Source organism: Impatiens glandulifera, chromosome 5 (assembly GCF_907164915.1).
Source record: "Impatiens glandulifera chromosome 5, dImpGla2.1, whole genome shotgun sequence".
Taxonomy (NCBI): Eukaryota; Viridiplantae; Streptophyta; class Magnoliopsida; order Ericales; family Balsaminaceae; genus Impatiens; species Impatiens glandulifera.
Genome location: NC_061866.1, coordinates 15,342,547 through 15,359,741, shown reverse-complemented (window position 1 = coordinate 15,359,741; position 17,195 = coordinate 15,342,547). Strand labels below are relative to the sequence as shown.

At 35.7% G+C, this 17,195-nt stretch overlaps 1 protein-coding gene across 1 annotated transcript; it reads left to right on the top strand.

Moving 5' to 3' along the window:
• Window positions 1-1,543: 1,543 nt before the first annotated feature.
• LOC124937869 (CBL-interacting serine/threonine-protein kinase 9-like) lies at window positions 1,544-15,846 on the top strand. The gene is made up of 15 exons (XM_047478199.1): window positions 1,544-1,972; window positions 2,200-2,262; window positions 2,787-2,858; window positions 3,020-3,127; window positions 3,430-3,510; window positions 3,668-3,721; window positions 3,828-3,953; window positions 4,039-4,128; window positions 5,023-5,145; window positions 5,357-5,464; window positions 5,742-5,867; window positions 6,080-6,136; window positions 15,162-15,236; window positions 15,335-15,451; window positions 15,548-15,846. The coding sequence occupies exons 1-14, from the start codon at window positions 1,796-1,798 to the stop codon at window positions 15,410-15,412; spliced, it is 1,338 nt and encodes a 445-aa protein (XP_047334155.1). The 5' UTR covers window positions 1,544-1,795; the 3' UTR covers window positions 15,413-15,451; window positions 15,548-15,846.
• Window positions 15,847-17,195: the final 1,349 nt, after the last annotated feature.

Here is a 17,195-nt window from a genome sequence, read left to right as displayed (position 1 = left end):
TTTAATGTCTTTGTCAATACCCTTCAGGGTTAAACTGAAGGACACCTTTCCTCATTGAAATTAAAAGAACATCACCATGTCCTCCACCATACTGAAGATTTTCAAATTTACACTCCTATTATCAGATCCAAAAAGACACTGGTAAATCAAGTTTATGAGCCCAATCTTCCATGCATCCTCCTTATCAGAGCATCGGAGGAAAATTGTTTGAACCTCATTCACTCTAACAATCATTTTGCCCAAAATATTTACGGACTAGGGGTGGACATTCTTCAATGTGCCAGTTTTCGACCACATGAAATCTTCCAAAGTTTAGGCCTGTCACTAAGGCATAATCCTTCATGCCCTAGTAGAGCTTCTGACCATTGACCAAGAAACTTATTCCCTTCGAATTGGAGCTGCTTTTCCTCATCAACATCTGATGGATTATTGTTCCTGAGAAAATTACAGTTGGGGCTTTCAATAGATGCTGGAATTGAGTTTGCAAAGCCCTATCCATAAGACCAAGGTGATTAAACTTGTCCTTCGTCTTTAACAAGCAGGTACAAGTGGATTTTCCATGAAACACGGCTAGGAAAGTTCTCAATAACGGATTTGGTTTTGCTTTTTGCTTTTGGTTGGTGCCATCTGCAAAAAAAACATTAGGTTAGACTAATGAAATCAAATATCATTTCTTTAAAGAAGCAAATAAGACATCTGTCGCAGGCGACAATGCATCTGTCGCAGGCGACAATGCATCTGTCGCATGAGAATAATACATATTCCCCTGCAACAGATGCATTTTAAACCCAAAACCATTCAGTCACCCCATAAAACCCTAAAACTAAACTCTAAACGCTAAAAACCTAAATCAATCTTCCATTTCAGCATGAATGGAAGGTAAACGACGGAAAAACGGGAAAAACTGACCTTAAATGATGCGGCGTTACCTCGGGGAGTTCATTGTCTCGGAGAAAACTCACCCTAAACTTGAAATGATCGGTTGATTCCTTCGTTCATTACTCGGCTTGGATCATCATCGGGGGAAAGGAGAAGAAGAGAGAATACGGGGAGAGAGGGGGTTTCGGAAATATGAAAAGAAGAGAGGGAGGGAAAACGGAAATGAAAGGAAAGGGAAAAATGTTATTTTTTTATTAAAGGGGGCGAAAGTGACTTTTTCCATAGGTAAAATGTTACATTTACAAATATTATATATCCTATGCTAAATTTGGAAATAACCCTATTATCGGGGTTATTTAGTCAAATTTCCCTTTTATACTAATCAATTTAAATTATTTTATCTATTTTCTTTTAAACTATTCAAATTATTATTGAAATCTTTCAAATATATCTAATTTTATTTTATTTTATTTTTAATAATTAATTAATTAATTAATTAACTATAATTTATTATATAATAGTTGACTAAATAATTTAAATCAAACTATCAGAGAAAAATAGTCTAAATTGATGTCTGTGGCTGTGATTGAATAAAATAATCCATTATGCTTTAACAAAAAGAAGATCATCCTGATCCTAAACTCCCATCATTCTTTCGACGGCCCACCTTACTCCCTCCCATTTTCGTACCGTACACATCCCTGCAAATAAATCAAACAATCATTCACAAGAACACGAAATCCCGGCGGAAGAATATCCTTCCGATTTCGCCGTCGTCGTCTTCTTCGTCTCTGCAAATTCAACGAACATTAACTGCATGCATTTTATATTTATATGCACTACATCATTGATTACTTCTAACTTGTTACGTGCCGTCATAAAAGATAAGATATACAATCAGTAATATTGAAAGAAAATGAGCATGACGGCTCCGACTACCCGGACGCGTGTTGGAAAATATGAGATCGGTCGGACTCTTGGAGAAGGTAGTTTTGCTAAGGTCAAGTTCGCTACCAACGTTGAAACTGGTCATCCGGTCGCCTTAAAAATTATCGACCGTCATCACGTACTCCATCACCAAATGGTTGAGCAGGTTTCTTTGCTCACTTTTACTATTCATTTCCCGATTTTGTTCTCGAAGAATGTGCCATGTGTAATTATGATAGAATGGTTTAATCCCTGAATTTACGAAAACCGATGATATGATTATCATGGATTGAAGTGGAGGGAATTAGACTTGTTTTCACGGTTGATTTATTATTGCCCCTCTTTTGTGCATGAATCATGTATTTGTTCATTGATTTTACTGCCTGTTCTCAGATTAAAAGAGAAATATCAACGATGAAGCTTGTCAATCATCCAAATGTTCTAAAAATTATGGAGGTATGTCTTTAGATGCAATTGGGCAGACTTCTTCAGTTCTTGTCGTTCTCTGTTGGGGAAATTAGGACATTTAGTTTTTTTTTATAATCAATTTGCTTGTTGGGATATCTTACAGAATTGAACTTAAGGGATTGTTTCATTTGGAAATTGATAGAGAAATTGTGATAAGATATTCAGCAAATGTTATATAAAATAGAAATTTACATCACAGAATCAGTCTTCACATGGTTTTATGAAACAGTCTAGGTTCGAGACCATACAAAAACCTGTATATATATATATGCGCGTATTTGATATGCTTCTGCAGCTACAATAAGTCGCATTGTTTCTATCTTACATAGGTTATTATCGTCTATAGTAATTGATCTCCAATATCATCTCCGCATAGAGAATTCCTGCTTTATGGATATAATCTGCTCATGATAAAATAAATAATATATGAAAAAAGTTCAAAATCAATCGCACTGGCTGTCACAGCTTTAATCATTATTTTTAAATAGACTCATTGTAGTGGTTGGAATCAGGTTATGGCAAGCAAGACAAAGATCTACATTGTGCTTGAGTATGTTGCTGGTGGTGAGCTTTTCGACAAAATAGTAAGACATTATGAATGTTCTTCTTATTTTGCTTCTGTTTTCTGGGTATAGCAGAATATTTTATGCAGGATAACTTTACCAACTTAAGCATATTACTACAGTGTAGTCCTGCTTCTTGTTTTAATTTGGATGTCTTCTTTCATGGGCCTCTTCATCTATAGGCAAAAATGGGAAGATTAAAAGAAGATGAAGCTAGGAAATACTTTCAGCAGCTGATTAATGCTGTTGACTACTGCCACAGTAGAGGTGTCTTCCATAGAGATCTAAAGGTTAGATATTTTGTTATTTGTGACTAAGAAGAGTCTTGTGACAATGGAATAGAGCATATTTGTCCATGAACTTTTTGTGTAGAGCTGATTTATTCTTAAACTATTTAAAATTAACACTCCCCATGAAATTTGTAAATTGGGAACAAATTTGCTCAACTATTAATGTCTTAAACTTATGTAAATTGGTAGCAATTTTTTTAGAACATAAGGAGAAAAAGTACATTTTCATATAACTGGATCATATTTCTGGCATTAAAATTTTCCAAGTCTCTCATTCTTTCATTGCTTAATACATCTTGTAGCCAGAGAATTTGCTTATGGACTCATTCGGTGTGCTAAAAGTTTCAGACTTTGGACTGAGTGCATTCTCTAAGCAAGTAAGGGTAAGTATAATTGCATCTTTTGGAGTATCTTAGGGTTCAATATGAATGAATTTATTTTTAGAAGCACATTAGTTAGTTAACGTTTTGTTTAAAGATGCATAATCAATCATTTTCTCTAAATAATGTTGCGTGCAACTGAAAATATTTCTTACTATAGGGAGATGGACTACTTCACACTGCATGTGGAACTCCAAATTATGTTGCTCCTGAGGTATCATATGTTTTATTTTTCCAAAAATTAGTTTCAAATTGATTCTACTATATTCAGACAGTTATACTCTTATATACTGATTCTTCCTGGTGATATTTCTCCTTAGGTACTGACAGACAAAGGCTATGATGGAACTTCGGCAGATATTTGGTCTTGTGGAGTCATTCTATATGTCCTTTTGGCTGGCTACTTGCCTTTTGATGAACCCAACCTTATGACTCTGTATAAGAAGGTATATCTCCAGACTTAGTGCTTCTGTTCTGATTTTTCTATTTTCATCTATGGAGCGTACTATGAAATATTTAATGTACTTTCAGATCCACAAGGCTGATTTCTCATGCCCATCACTATTTTCTTCTGGTGCAAAGAATTTGATCAAGCGCATTCTAGATCCAAAACCACTTACAGTGAGACTCTTTCCATCTATTTTCCATCATGTCTTGCCATCATCATGTTGTTTCTCATATAGTTTCTATTGTTTTTAATTATGAAAATATATTTTATTATTGAGGGTATATATCCATCCATATATAAAAGACAAAATCCCCTTATTAGGTGCATTATCACTTAAATTCTAATAAAGTTACTAGAAATTAAGGGTCTATCTAAAGAGAATAAAACACCAATCCATCCCTTAAGTGATATGATATATCACTTAAATTCTAATAAAGTTACTAGAAATTAAGGGTCTATCTAAAGAGAATAAAACACCAATCTAGGTGTGCATTATCATTTTCAGTCATGTACTATAAGCAGTTTGAGGTTGCTTGGTGATAAGCATTGAATCCAAATTAGATCTTAAATTATGAACAGAAGGATTTCCCCTAAATTATCTAACAAAACTCACACCAAAACTTATATCTGGACGAGTGTGAGCTAAATAAACAAGTTTGCTGGCTAGATAATAAAGTCCACCTACCATCCCTTATTGTCTTCCATTTTACAAGTCTGAGGCATTAACTTGGTATTAGGATCTATACTATAGGAGTCTCAACTGGTTCGCAACCACTCAACCCAGTTCTCTCGTAGTAGGTGTTGAACATATTTTCATTGAGACAGAGTGATTTATTCCTCTAATTAGAGATAAGATAAACCACATAAATCTGAATGATAATTACTGAAAATTCAGGGTCTATCTAAACAAATATAAAGCATATAAATCAATCCTATAATTTAGGAACTATAACATTATCTAAAGCCTGGATTGAATTTCCACAATTCCTTACACAAATTCCTGTATTATTAGCATAGATATCATGATCAACCCATTTTGTTTTTAAGCCATGTTTGGTCTGTTTCAGCGGATGACAGTTCCTGAAATCTTATCACATGAATGGTTCAAAAAGAATTACATGCCACCATCTTTTGAGCAGGAAGAAGGTATCAATGTTGACGACATAGATGCCGCATTTGATGGCAATGAGGTAAGCTATTTATTCTCTGTTCTGCGGATTTGAATTGTATTTTCAGCTATCAATGTATGCATGGTAACTAATCCTATGAAGCCATGGAAGATATAAAGTTCTTGACCTAGAAAATCCTACTTTGAAACTGTTTGGTGATTTTAAAATTGTTGTAGTAACTAAATTTAACATGAGAAATGTCTCACCTGACAAATTTCTAATACAACTGCAGGAGCATCTTGTGACTGAAAGGAAGGAGAAACCTGTATCTATGAATGCATTTGAGCTCATTTCCAGATCTCAAAGTTTCAATCTTGACAATTTATTTGAGAAACAAATGGTACGTGAGCTGAATTATCTGTGCATGGTATCCTTCGGTGCATTATGTGATGGCCTTTCCAAATGGTGTTGCTTTTTATCTAGGTTGAGTAATATAGGTTTGCGAACCTTGTTGTCTAATTGTATGATATCTTAGTCCCCCTTGCAGATGACTGAAAATTGAAGCAATAATAATAATAAAGGAACTTTTGAGATTCTTACAGGCTTTTTTCATACTTTGCGTTGAAACTATCTTGGGACATGTATTGGGAACTCATTCTCTTGCCTTTCAATTGAAGGATTTGAGTGGTCTTGTTAAGCGGGAAACACGGTTTGCATCGAAATGTCCGGCCAATGAGATTATGTCTAAGATTGAAGAGGCTGCAAAACCATTGGGTTTCAATGTTCACAAGAGGAACTATAAGGTACTCTTTTGAATCTTATATTCATGTTAAATATTCAAACAGAGATTATGTTTGAATATATAATCAACACCTTTGATGAACCAGTTCAATAAATCCAATTCAATCTATGATCTGAATTAACATGGTTCCTAATCCTAGAGCCAGACTTAAAGCTAAAATCTTCATAAATTTGGGGGAAACTCATATGTAATAATGTCTTAAAACTATTACAGATGAGGTTACAAGGTGATAAAACTGGAAGAAAGGGCCATCTTTCGGTGGCTACCGAGGTACTTTCTCTCACAACTAGATCAAGATATGTTTAATCTGGATTAATTAGCAACCCTCTTCACCCCACCACGAACCTAACCTACACACTAACCGGGAATATAACAAGTTTTTATGCTTTACAAAAAAAATAAAAAATTGTTAGATAATGCCCTCGGAAGCTGTTTCGTGTTTTTAGTGTTGAAATGCAAATATCGTTGGATTTTGAGCTCATATTTTATTAGAGTTTATATATTGAAATGGACTTTAAGTCTTTATTGGACTTAGAAGTAATAGTATAGTCTTTTGAATTTTGATGTACTCCTATAAATAGAGACATTGTAACCTATGGTTACTTGGACCACTATTTCATGAAAAATCAATAAAATGGACGACTCCCCGAGGATATAGCCATTGTTGGCCGAACCTCGTTATATCTTGTGTTCTTTATTATTTTTTACCATTATATCTTTATATCTTCTGATAATATCTTGTGTTCTTTATTATTTTTTACCATTATATCTTTATATCTTCTGATAGGATCGGCTTTATCGATAGAGACGGGGTCTGACTAAGGATGAGGCTTATGAAAAACAGTTTGAAAGAAATCCTTTTAGGAATTTAATTCGCTTTCTATTTTACGCAAACTTGTGTAAACACTTGAAACGGATTCAAGGCGGAATTGTTTACTTGGGTTTGAAACACAAGATGAAATATGAAAAGATAACAGAAATGAAGAACACAACAGTTTGTTTATGGATGTTCAGAGAAACTCTCATACGTCACCCTTCTTCCAACCACCGGAAGGATTCACTATAATATGATTAGAATCAAATACACTTTACACACACTTAGCTCACTATTGAACAAAACACTTTCTGTTCAATTACAAGATGAAGAATATCACTCAGCTAAATGTGTTTTGATTCTAGCTCTCTCTATCGATTCACACACGGTACAATCAGAAAGAAGCTTCACAGAATAAGTAGTAAGCAAGATGATTGAGTAATTTCTCTCTCTGAAAAATCAGATTGCTTGTTCGTTCGACTTGTTAATGCTTGAAAACCGATGCTTCGTCCGTTGTCCTTAAGATTGGTTAAATACAGAGCAGGAGCTAACGGTCGAATCTTCAAGAATGATACGTGGCACTCTTCCATTGGAAAGCCTCCATTGTACACAGCAGGTTCTAAGCAAAAGGATCGTGGCCGTACAGAACTGGTAGTGCGCCGAATATTCCATCAGTGATGTACCTACAAAACGGGTAATGTGAAGAAAATTCTCTTATGTGGCATTCCTTGATTGGATGCGTATAGCTGCTGTACTAATCTTCACTAGAAAGTGGAGTAGGAGTAGGGTACAGCTATAGCACGTGGGTAGGAGAAATGCTAGATTCAAGCGTACTGTTTAAACTGAGCATTAGACGTATTTTAGTTAGTCAGATTATGAAAATCAGTCTAATGAAATAAGTCATCTTCTTCTAACAGAAAAACGTCTATTAAACCGCCTAGTCTAATAGAATTAGACTCGCGTCTAATTTCAATAATCATTAGACTGACACGTCTAATTCCACTAAGTTAGACTGCACGTCTAATTCCGGTTCTACCCCAGACTTGTCTGAAGGAGTTAGACGCACGTCTAATTTTCATTAATTAGACTACCCGTCTAATTATTCAATAACCATTAGACTGGCACGTCTAACTCCACTGAGTTAGACTGCACGTCTAATTACAAATATATTAGACTACACGTCTAACTCCGATGAGTTAGACTGTACGTCTAATTCTATTAGACTTACGTCTAATTCCGTGTGTTCATTAGACCATCCGTCTAATTCTTTATATCTATTAGACTACATGTCTAACTCCGATGAGTTAGACTGTACGTCTAATTCTATTAGACTTACGTCTAATTCCGTGTATTCATTAGACTTGCGTCTAATTCTACTGTACGTCTAATTCATTCAAATGAAAATCAAAATCGGTCTAATGACCCTCATTACATCCAAGTTTTATTACATATTGTCTCAATACACCTGTATCAAAACTAATAAGTTATTTTATCATCAAAATATCAGTGGTTAAATTATTTCAACACTTAGTCAAAATAATTTGACCCAACATCTTCTTTTATCGTGTGTTTAGATTAGATTTTTTCTCAACAAGTGATATCAAATCATGTTTTGAGAATGTTTAGCCTAATCTATTTGTGAAGATATGACGGAAACCTAACCACCAGTGTTAACATACAAATACCATCCTTACCGGGAAATTTGAAAAATGTCCCTATTAAGAGGTGAAATTTGAAAAATAACCAAAAGTTAATAATGTTTGAAAAAACGATATTTTGAACTTGTGAAATGTCAATATTGTCTTGTGCGTGACACGGATATGTATAGTGTGTCACACGAAATATGTATAATGCGTGACGCGTATTGTATAGTGCGTCACGCAAATTGTATAGTTCGTCACAAATTGTATAGTGCGATGCAAAGCGTGTTAGCACGCCAAACTCTGATTAAAATTTATAAGTGTGTGAAGAGAAATCCTACCCACACTTTGAAGATTTCATCTCTCGTTGTCTCCATCTCTAGTTGCTCATCATCACTACTTCATCGACTCATCCATCAAAACTCGTCTCATACTCACCTGAATAATCTAGACGAGGTTTGAAAAACCGACAATACGAGTTTTAATGGATGAGTCGAGTCAGCAGTGATGATGAACAACTAGATACGGAGACGACGAGAGATGAAATCTTCAAAGTGTGGGTAGGGTTTCTCGTCACGCACTTATGCATTTTAATTAGAGTTTGGCGTGCAAACACGCGTTCCGTCATACTATACAATTTTCATGATGCACTATACAATTCGTGTGACACACTATACATATTTCGCGTGACGCACTATATATATTTGCGTATTGCACTATATATATTCGTGTGACGCATAGGACAATATGGACATTTCATAGACTCAAAATATAATTTTTGCAAATATTATTAACCTTGAGTTATTTTTCAAATTTCACCTCTTATGGTTATCATTTTGTCAATTTTTCCTCCCACCTCATCCTTAGTCAAATAACGAAAAAACCTCTCAAACGGGAAAGTTTGAATTAAATACCATCGTGGCGGATTAAATTGACATCCTTTATCAGGAATTTATGAAAAAGTACATCAAACAACCCACAATAATCAGCTTAAGAGATCAAAATGTCACGGGTTCGGTTCCATCTAAAAACACTTTAAGTTAAGTGGGAGACCATGGCTGTGGGGGTGTCATGCTAATTCTCCTTTATTAAAAAAAAATAGTCATAACTTATCACAACAATTCTAACTGGTTTCCGATCTGATTAGTTGCAACAATCAACACAACAGAATTAACTCAGTAGTGGACCTAGAAAAAAATGAATATAACATCTAATTAGTTGCAACAATCAACACAACAGAATTAACTCAGTAGTGGACCTAGAAAAAAATGAATATAACATCTAACCGAACTATGTTTATTAATTAGAAAACAGAACATGATTACTAGAAATATATTTGGCAATTAACAATTCTTATTGAAACTCCTCTTTCTTCATGTCAGTCTCATTCTTTAATTGAGTTGTTTGTCAGAAGGAATTAACACAGGCATAAGAACGATTCTCTAGTACAGACTACTCTCACATAATCAGAATTGAGATGACGAGATGAGAGAGTTTTAGGAGGGAATAGAACTTCAAACCTTAACAACTCACTATCTATTTATTATATTACTCTATCACTAACCATCCTTCCTCATAATTACTCCACTTCAACTTCAACTGTAAATAGGTCTCTTAAAATATGGAAATGAGACGAACATGATACTAGGACTGATGCATATAAATTAAATCTTTTATCATGCTTTTGAAGCTTCAAACGCATCTCTTTTAGCTCATCTTCCTTTCCTGTTTCCATCATTCTTAATAGCTCCACAACTTGCATTCAACCAAGACCTTTTTAAGCACCTTCAGTTCTTTTCCTAATAAAGATAAAATAGTGAGCCAAATAGGCTATAGTCTTTATTGCCATTTGAATCACAATCAAACAAGCCTTGGTAACTTGGTAAATTTTTTTTGGGAAACAACATAATGTCATTTATTAAAAAAAAAACCCAAAGTGGGAGAATACAAGAGTTTGAAAAATATCAAAACAACCTTCACCAAATTATTGATTGAAATGAAATTGACATGAAATGAAAAAAAAAATTGAAGTTAAATTAATATTTTTGAGGGTTATTAGCCATTCAATTCCTAAAATAATATCATATTTAGGAATGGATAAAATCTTGACATTAATAGTAAATCTTAAGCCTTTATCTATCCATCTAATCAACAACTAATGTCCATTAGTCAATGTCACCACTAGTATACTTGTCTAGAAACTGCCTAACAACTTATTTTTGAGCTCTTGAATTGACAAAATTGTATCTGATGTCTTTAAACTTCGATAGCTAATAGTGATCCTTCTTGCATTACCACTTTCATAAACGGTTCTTGTTGTCATTCCTCATAACTATCCATGCCAACAACTCGATACATATTGTGAATGAATTGACCTTACATTTATGTCCATAGTCCCACTTATCGTCACAATACAAACATTGATTTAGAAGAAATTTTCTCTTTCTCTTCTCATCATTTGTCATTCTGAATAAAATTTATTGGATTGGAAGTAGTAGTTGCGGCTCGATTACAAGGTCCTCTCTGACATTATTGGAATTGTTAGCCGCTTATCACGGCCCATTCAATGGGGTGAACAAAGCCTAAAAAGATGTCAAGCCTTAATGCAGATTCTCTAGAAAGTTTTAGGTTTTTGTAGTCTTTTCCCTTTATGTGGAACTCTCTAAAATTTTTTAGGAGTTCCTAATTCTAGGTAGATGATAGAACTCTTTAGAATTCTCTAAGAGTTCATAACTCTAGGTTGATAGTAGAACTCTCTAGAAAACCCTAAGATAAGGATATTCATCCACTTGTATAGCAACAAATAATACAACTTCATATTCTCCAAGCTCTTTCTCTCTCAAAGTGTTCATTCTTCTTGCATCTTCTAATAAGTTGACTATCTAATATTAAAGTAATCTAGATTAGTGCCGCACAGAATAAAGAGTTATTCGGTGACCGAGTTTCTGCATGTGAAAAGTGGTATTAAAGCCAAAGTGGTATCATAGAAAAAGTGGTAGTGTATCCTCGTTTGTGCTTCCACATACAAGAGAAGATCGTGCTAAAAAGAGATGGATTCAAGATCCAAAGTCACAAAGGGCGAATAGAAGGACAAGGGGTTCAAGAGGGGCAAGTCCTTCGAGAGATGTGCCGACATGGAAGCGCGGGTGACCCAGTTTGAGGAAGGCATGTGCGAGCACTAGGAGTCTCGAGGTGTTGAGCGCGGTGGCTAATAGGGTGACGGTGTTGGATGAGGCAGGCGAAAAGTTGGAGAATGAAGTAATGAGAATCATTAACAATTCGAATCGTAGCATTCAGGACGAAGTGCTTGGATCAGTTCGAGGTGAGGTTAATGATATCATTAATGTAGTGCTCGGGACAATATTAGAAGTCCATGCGATGATCAGCACCCTCCAAAAGGAAATGTTGGGGAGGTTCGAATCAATGGAAGGTCAGATTGGGGGGAATGGAGGGGAACTTCGAGGTGTGGCACCTCATCGGATGGATGTTCCCAAGCCAACTCCGTTCAAGGGTTCGAGGAATTCAAGGGAAGTTGAGGACATGGAACGGTATTTTCGGGTATCAAACATATTTGATGATTGTACCAAGCTGGAAACAACACATTTCTTTCTAAAAGAGATTGTACTACTGTAGTGGAGGAGGCGTGAAGTAGACATTGAACGAGTTACGTTGAAGATGGAAACGTGGGAAGATTTCAAGACCGAATACAAGCGCCAATTTCTTCCTAGAGAACGCCGATTTTGAGGTTCGGAAGAGGTTAGTCACTTTGCGCATAATAAGACCATCAAAAAGTATGTGAAGAAGTTCAAAAATTGATGTTTGAGTTACTTAGTTTAACGGAATAAGAGTCTTTGTTCGCATTTGTTAATGGGCTAAAAACTTAGCCACATTTAGAGTTGCAAAGGGCTAAGGTGCAGAACATCTCTGAGGCAATTGCGGTTGCGGAGAGGCTGATCGAGCTCAAGGTGTCTGTGGACATGCCGAAATTCAACAAAGATGATGAGGAGAAAGGTGGGGGAGACCGCCTACCCAAGAAGTGACATCCACAAACAACTCGAGAGGCAAGTCGATGAATCGAGTAAGCCAAGAGTTTTTCATATTTGTGGTGTTATAATCACATAAAGTTTATGTTCCCGTTTAAGGGGAAAATGTTGCAGCAGTTAAAGGAGGAATTGAGTCCTCCGAGGAAGAGGAAAAGACTCAAATTAGATCCCTAAGACTATTCAATACTGTGAAGGCTAGTGTTACAGAGCCGATCAAGGGAACAAAGAGGGACTCGATGTTCGTGGAAATCTTGATCGGAGAAGGTGAATCAAAGAACTAGTTGATACTAGAGGTACTCATAACTTCATGCGTGAATGAGTGGCTAAGGCGTTGGGTCTTTGCATCAACCCAACGAGGGGGACGATTAAGTCCGTGAATACAATGGCCAAGCCAATGGTCAGGGAGTTTAAGGAAATGCACACCAAGATCAGAGACTGGAAGGGAACAATCTTGTTTACGTTAGTCCCTATAGATGACTACGATGTAGCGTAGGGACTACAATGGTTTGATCATGTACGCGTTTGTATAGTTCTTAATTTTGATTATTTAATCATTTTGGATCACGAAAAGACTAGCGTGATACCAACAAGAAGAAAATTAGAGGGAATGGGCATGTTCTCAACAATGCGATTCAGTCGATGTCGCAAATGTGGTAAAGAGACATATGTCAAATTTTCAATGACAGATGATGCAGATGAATCCAAGGGAAAATGAGAAGTACCCGAGGAAGTCCAGATAGCATGCGTGGAGGCTTTCGAGGGGCTCAAGGCCAAAGGCACCAAAAAACGTCAACTCCACAAAGTTTGGTCATAGGTTTTTGTCGGTCAAAGTCTGTTTGCCTTCACTCTCACGAAATCCTTAGAAGATGAAGCAAATCATGCCCGGGCATCTTTGGACAAAGCCACCAAGAAGATGAAGAAATGGACAGATATGAAGAGGCGTGCAATCGAGTTTAAGGAAGGGTACCAGTAATGGGAAAATTAACCCTCAACAATTTAAGTCTCTGCAATTTGTGCACAAGAGAATTGTACGCAGATATGAGAGACCGTTTAAAATCGAGACGTATTGGAAATGTCTCATATCAGTCGGAACTGACTGCCCTAAATCTAACCAAGTACCAGTCCAAGGTCGAGCCGAGAACGACCATGACTTAGGTGAGGGAGAATGTCACGGCCCATTCAATGGTGTGACCAAAGCCGAAAAAGATGTCAAGCCTTGATGCAGATTCTCTAGAAAGTTCTAGGTTTTTGTAGTCTTTCCCTTTTATGGAACTCTCAACAATTCTTTAGAAGTTTCTAGTTCTAAGTAGATGATAGAACTCTTCAGAAATTCTCTAGGAGTTCATAACTCTAAGTAAATAGTAGAACTCTTTAAAAAATCCTAGGATAAGGAGGATCTAGAAAGATCCATCCACTTGTATATAAACAAGTCTTGTACAACCTGTAGACACACCACACACTATTTCCTAAATAATATATAATACAACTTCATATTCTTCAAGCTCTTTCTTTCTCAAAATGTTCATTTTTCTTGCATCTTTTAATAGGCTGACTAGCTAGTATTGAGGCAATCTAGACTAGTGCCACACAAGACGGGGAGTTATTCGGTGACCGAGTTTCTGCTCTATTATAGGTTCCACTAGTATTAGTTTTGCTTCTAAATGACTTATTTCTTGGATTCGGTAATAACAGACTTTCCTTTGTTGGCCAATATTCCTGAAGTTTGATTAGTTCTTTCTCGGGACTTAACCATTCCCATAGCATCTGCAAGTGAATCTGCTTTCCGTATTTGAATTGGATTCACAATTGTTTTTCTTTCAATTCATTGACATATCCTTTGACATGAATATTCTTTTGTTAACAATTTTTCTATCACATTAAGGTATTTTTGTACAGAATTCCTTGACAGATGCCATTTATTTCAGGACTTTCCACTCATCAAATGGATCATCAAATTCACTTAAACCAAATTCTTTCAATACTAGCTCCTTCAGTTCATTCCAGGTCATAGCTCGTCTTGGAAGTAGATGTTGCAGATGAGAATTAAACCAACATCATCCCCACCCGGTCAAACGTGCGTAAGCATATTCACTCTTCGACTCTTCCAATGTACGATGCACTTGAAAGAAATCTCCACACTATAAATTCAATCGTTTTCGGAAAATCCATCTTCGAAAGTCTGGTCGGAGGTTGATGTGCATGCTCTCGGTAATCACGGTCATCATTGTGATATCAGCAATGTCAATTATGGTCTCCTCTTTGGCGATCTCGCTGATTGTCTCCTCTCACTTCATCACCCTCGGCACCTCATCTTCTTGATTCCTAATTATTCATCCTAACGTTGGACTTAGTCTACCAATCGCATCACTCGTCGAAATTCAAAACCATCATCACCTTGATCCGATCAAATCGAGCATCCTGTGCAAAAGACGCTCATCTTGCGCTTGACTACTCCTGCGAATTTCATTATGTCTTAATCTATACGTGTTTCCACTATGATTGTCAAGATCGAGCTCTCGTATAAGCTAAGAATTAGAATCAACAATTAAGTTTTTATTAGGGATTATACCTTGAAAAAGAATGATAGAGTGTGAGTTGAGATAGAAGAATCAACAATTTTATGATTAAAAATGAAGAGAAACTGTTAGAACACAAATAACATTGAACTATTAGGTAAGAGAACATCTACTATAATCTCTACGTAACACTACGTTGATATGTCTGAATAGCTTTCACTTTACAATGTGCTTGATGTGCTTCCTTCTTTAAAGATACTACTGATATCTTCCCGAAATCAGGTGTTTGAAGTGGCTCCTTCACTACACATGGTAGAGCTTAGAAAAACTGGAGGTGACACACTTGAGTTTCACAAGGTAAGTTATATTTACCACTTTTAATACTTTGAATGAGAGTTAAATAACCACCAAATTAAAAGAATTTTGCTATTTTTTTATTTGTTATGAAACTGTAGTTCTACAAGAGCTTCTCTTCAGGATTGAAAGATGTTGTCTGGGACACCCAATCTAAAGATGAAGATACAACCAGTTGATATTTCCTTGAGGTGGTGTGCCTCAGTTTTAATTTTCAGGTGTTTATTACCAAATGGATTTGGAGTTCATATTTTACATATTTGATTATGGTGAATGTTTATTATTCATTGTTTAGTTTTTGTCCCATTTTGCAGGTATAAGTACTTGTGTTTAAAGTCTTCTGGCATTGTTTGTCTGAAAGTTGAAGAAGAAAACCTTACTTAGATGCAGGACCCAATGTTAAGACTTTCTTGCAAAATCTAGTAGTTAAAGACTGTCTAAACTGTCTATCATCACTAAGTATAGGCTAAACTGTCTATCATCACTATGGTATATGATGGCAAACTTCTTCTCATCGGGAAGATTTCCTTAACTGATGATACACACCTTCCTTATTAGATGATAAACTGTGTTACTAGATTTATTTTTAAAGACAGTAACAACTAATTACATTGGCATCTTGGAAGGAAGGTGGTGGCAAAAATGAAGTATTATCATTTTTTTTTCTAATATTTATGAGTGGGATAAGAGAATTATGGAAGGGAATGAGAGAGAATGATGTGTTATCATTTTATAACTGAAGAAAGAAAAAAAAATGTGAAAAAAAGAGAAAATGACAAATTTTACTATTTTTTCAACCAAATTTCGTCACATTATTATTTTTTTCATTCATTTTTCTAAGTTATCTCTTTCAATTATAAGGATAGGACATTTGAAAGAGGGAATAACGTGTTACAATCTGATTGACTGAAAAAATAAATTATTTTTTTTTTTCTCAAATTTTTTCAGTTAATGACATACTTAAACTAAATTGTGTGATGAATGTTAGACATTGCATTGTCCGTGGGTTTTAGCCCATGATCTTGTATTTGTAAACACATGATTGCAATCATTCAATAAACAAGTGTCATCCCTTTTAAATGATACAATTTATGCATAAAAGGGTATATATAGGGTGACCAATTTTGCAAATAGGGAAAAATCCAATAGGGTGAGCTTCAATTTTTTTAGAAAATTATATATGAAATGTGTAAATTTACAAAAACTTTTATTTCTATTTTAGAAAATTAAAGAAATAAATATGTAATTAAATAAAATAAAATTAAAATTTATGAAATTATGTCATATTCTTAGTTTTTTTTTGGATGGGCTTGAGCCTATTTCATCCCTAACTTAAAGAGAAATGTGATGAAATGGCCCCCATAACAGGGGAAATTCCAAAAAGGGCACGCGTCTGTTAATGTTGGCAAAAAGGGCCCTTTTGTCCTGCGAAATGTCAGAAATACCCCTCGGGCGCCAGATTTTACGCTCATTGACGCGAATTGTCATTCACGCGATTTAGATTAAATCGCGTGATTTCATTCACGCGTTTTAGATAAAACGCGTGAATGGCAATTCGCGTTTTTCAATTTACGTGAATTCCCATCCACGCGTTTCATCTAAAACGCGTTGATGAACTCACGCGTTTTTAGATGAAACGCGTGGATGGTAATTCGCGTCTTTAGTCTTATATATAATTTTTCGGCCCTAATTTAAAACAAAACCTCCCCGATTCTCCCTCCCACCCCGACTTCCAAAACCACGTCTTCTCAACTGCCGACTTCCTTCAACATCGATCAAGATCATCGTTCCTCAACATCGTTCCTCGTCCAACATCATCGACTTTCCACCGTCTATTCGACATCATCGTCTTTTTCCACCGTCTCTTCGACATATTCCGGTGAGTTCAGGGCTTTAAGGGTTAGGGTTAGGTTTTGGAAGTGTATTATGTCGTTTATATTGATTTATATTGATGTATTTAGG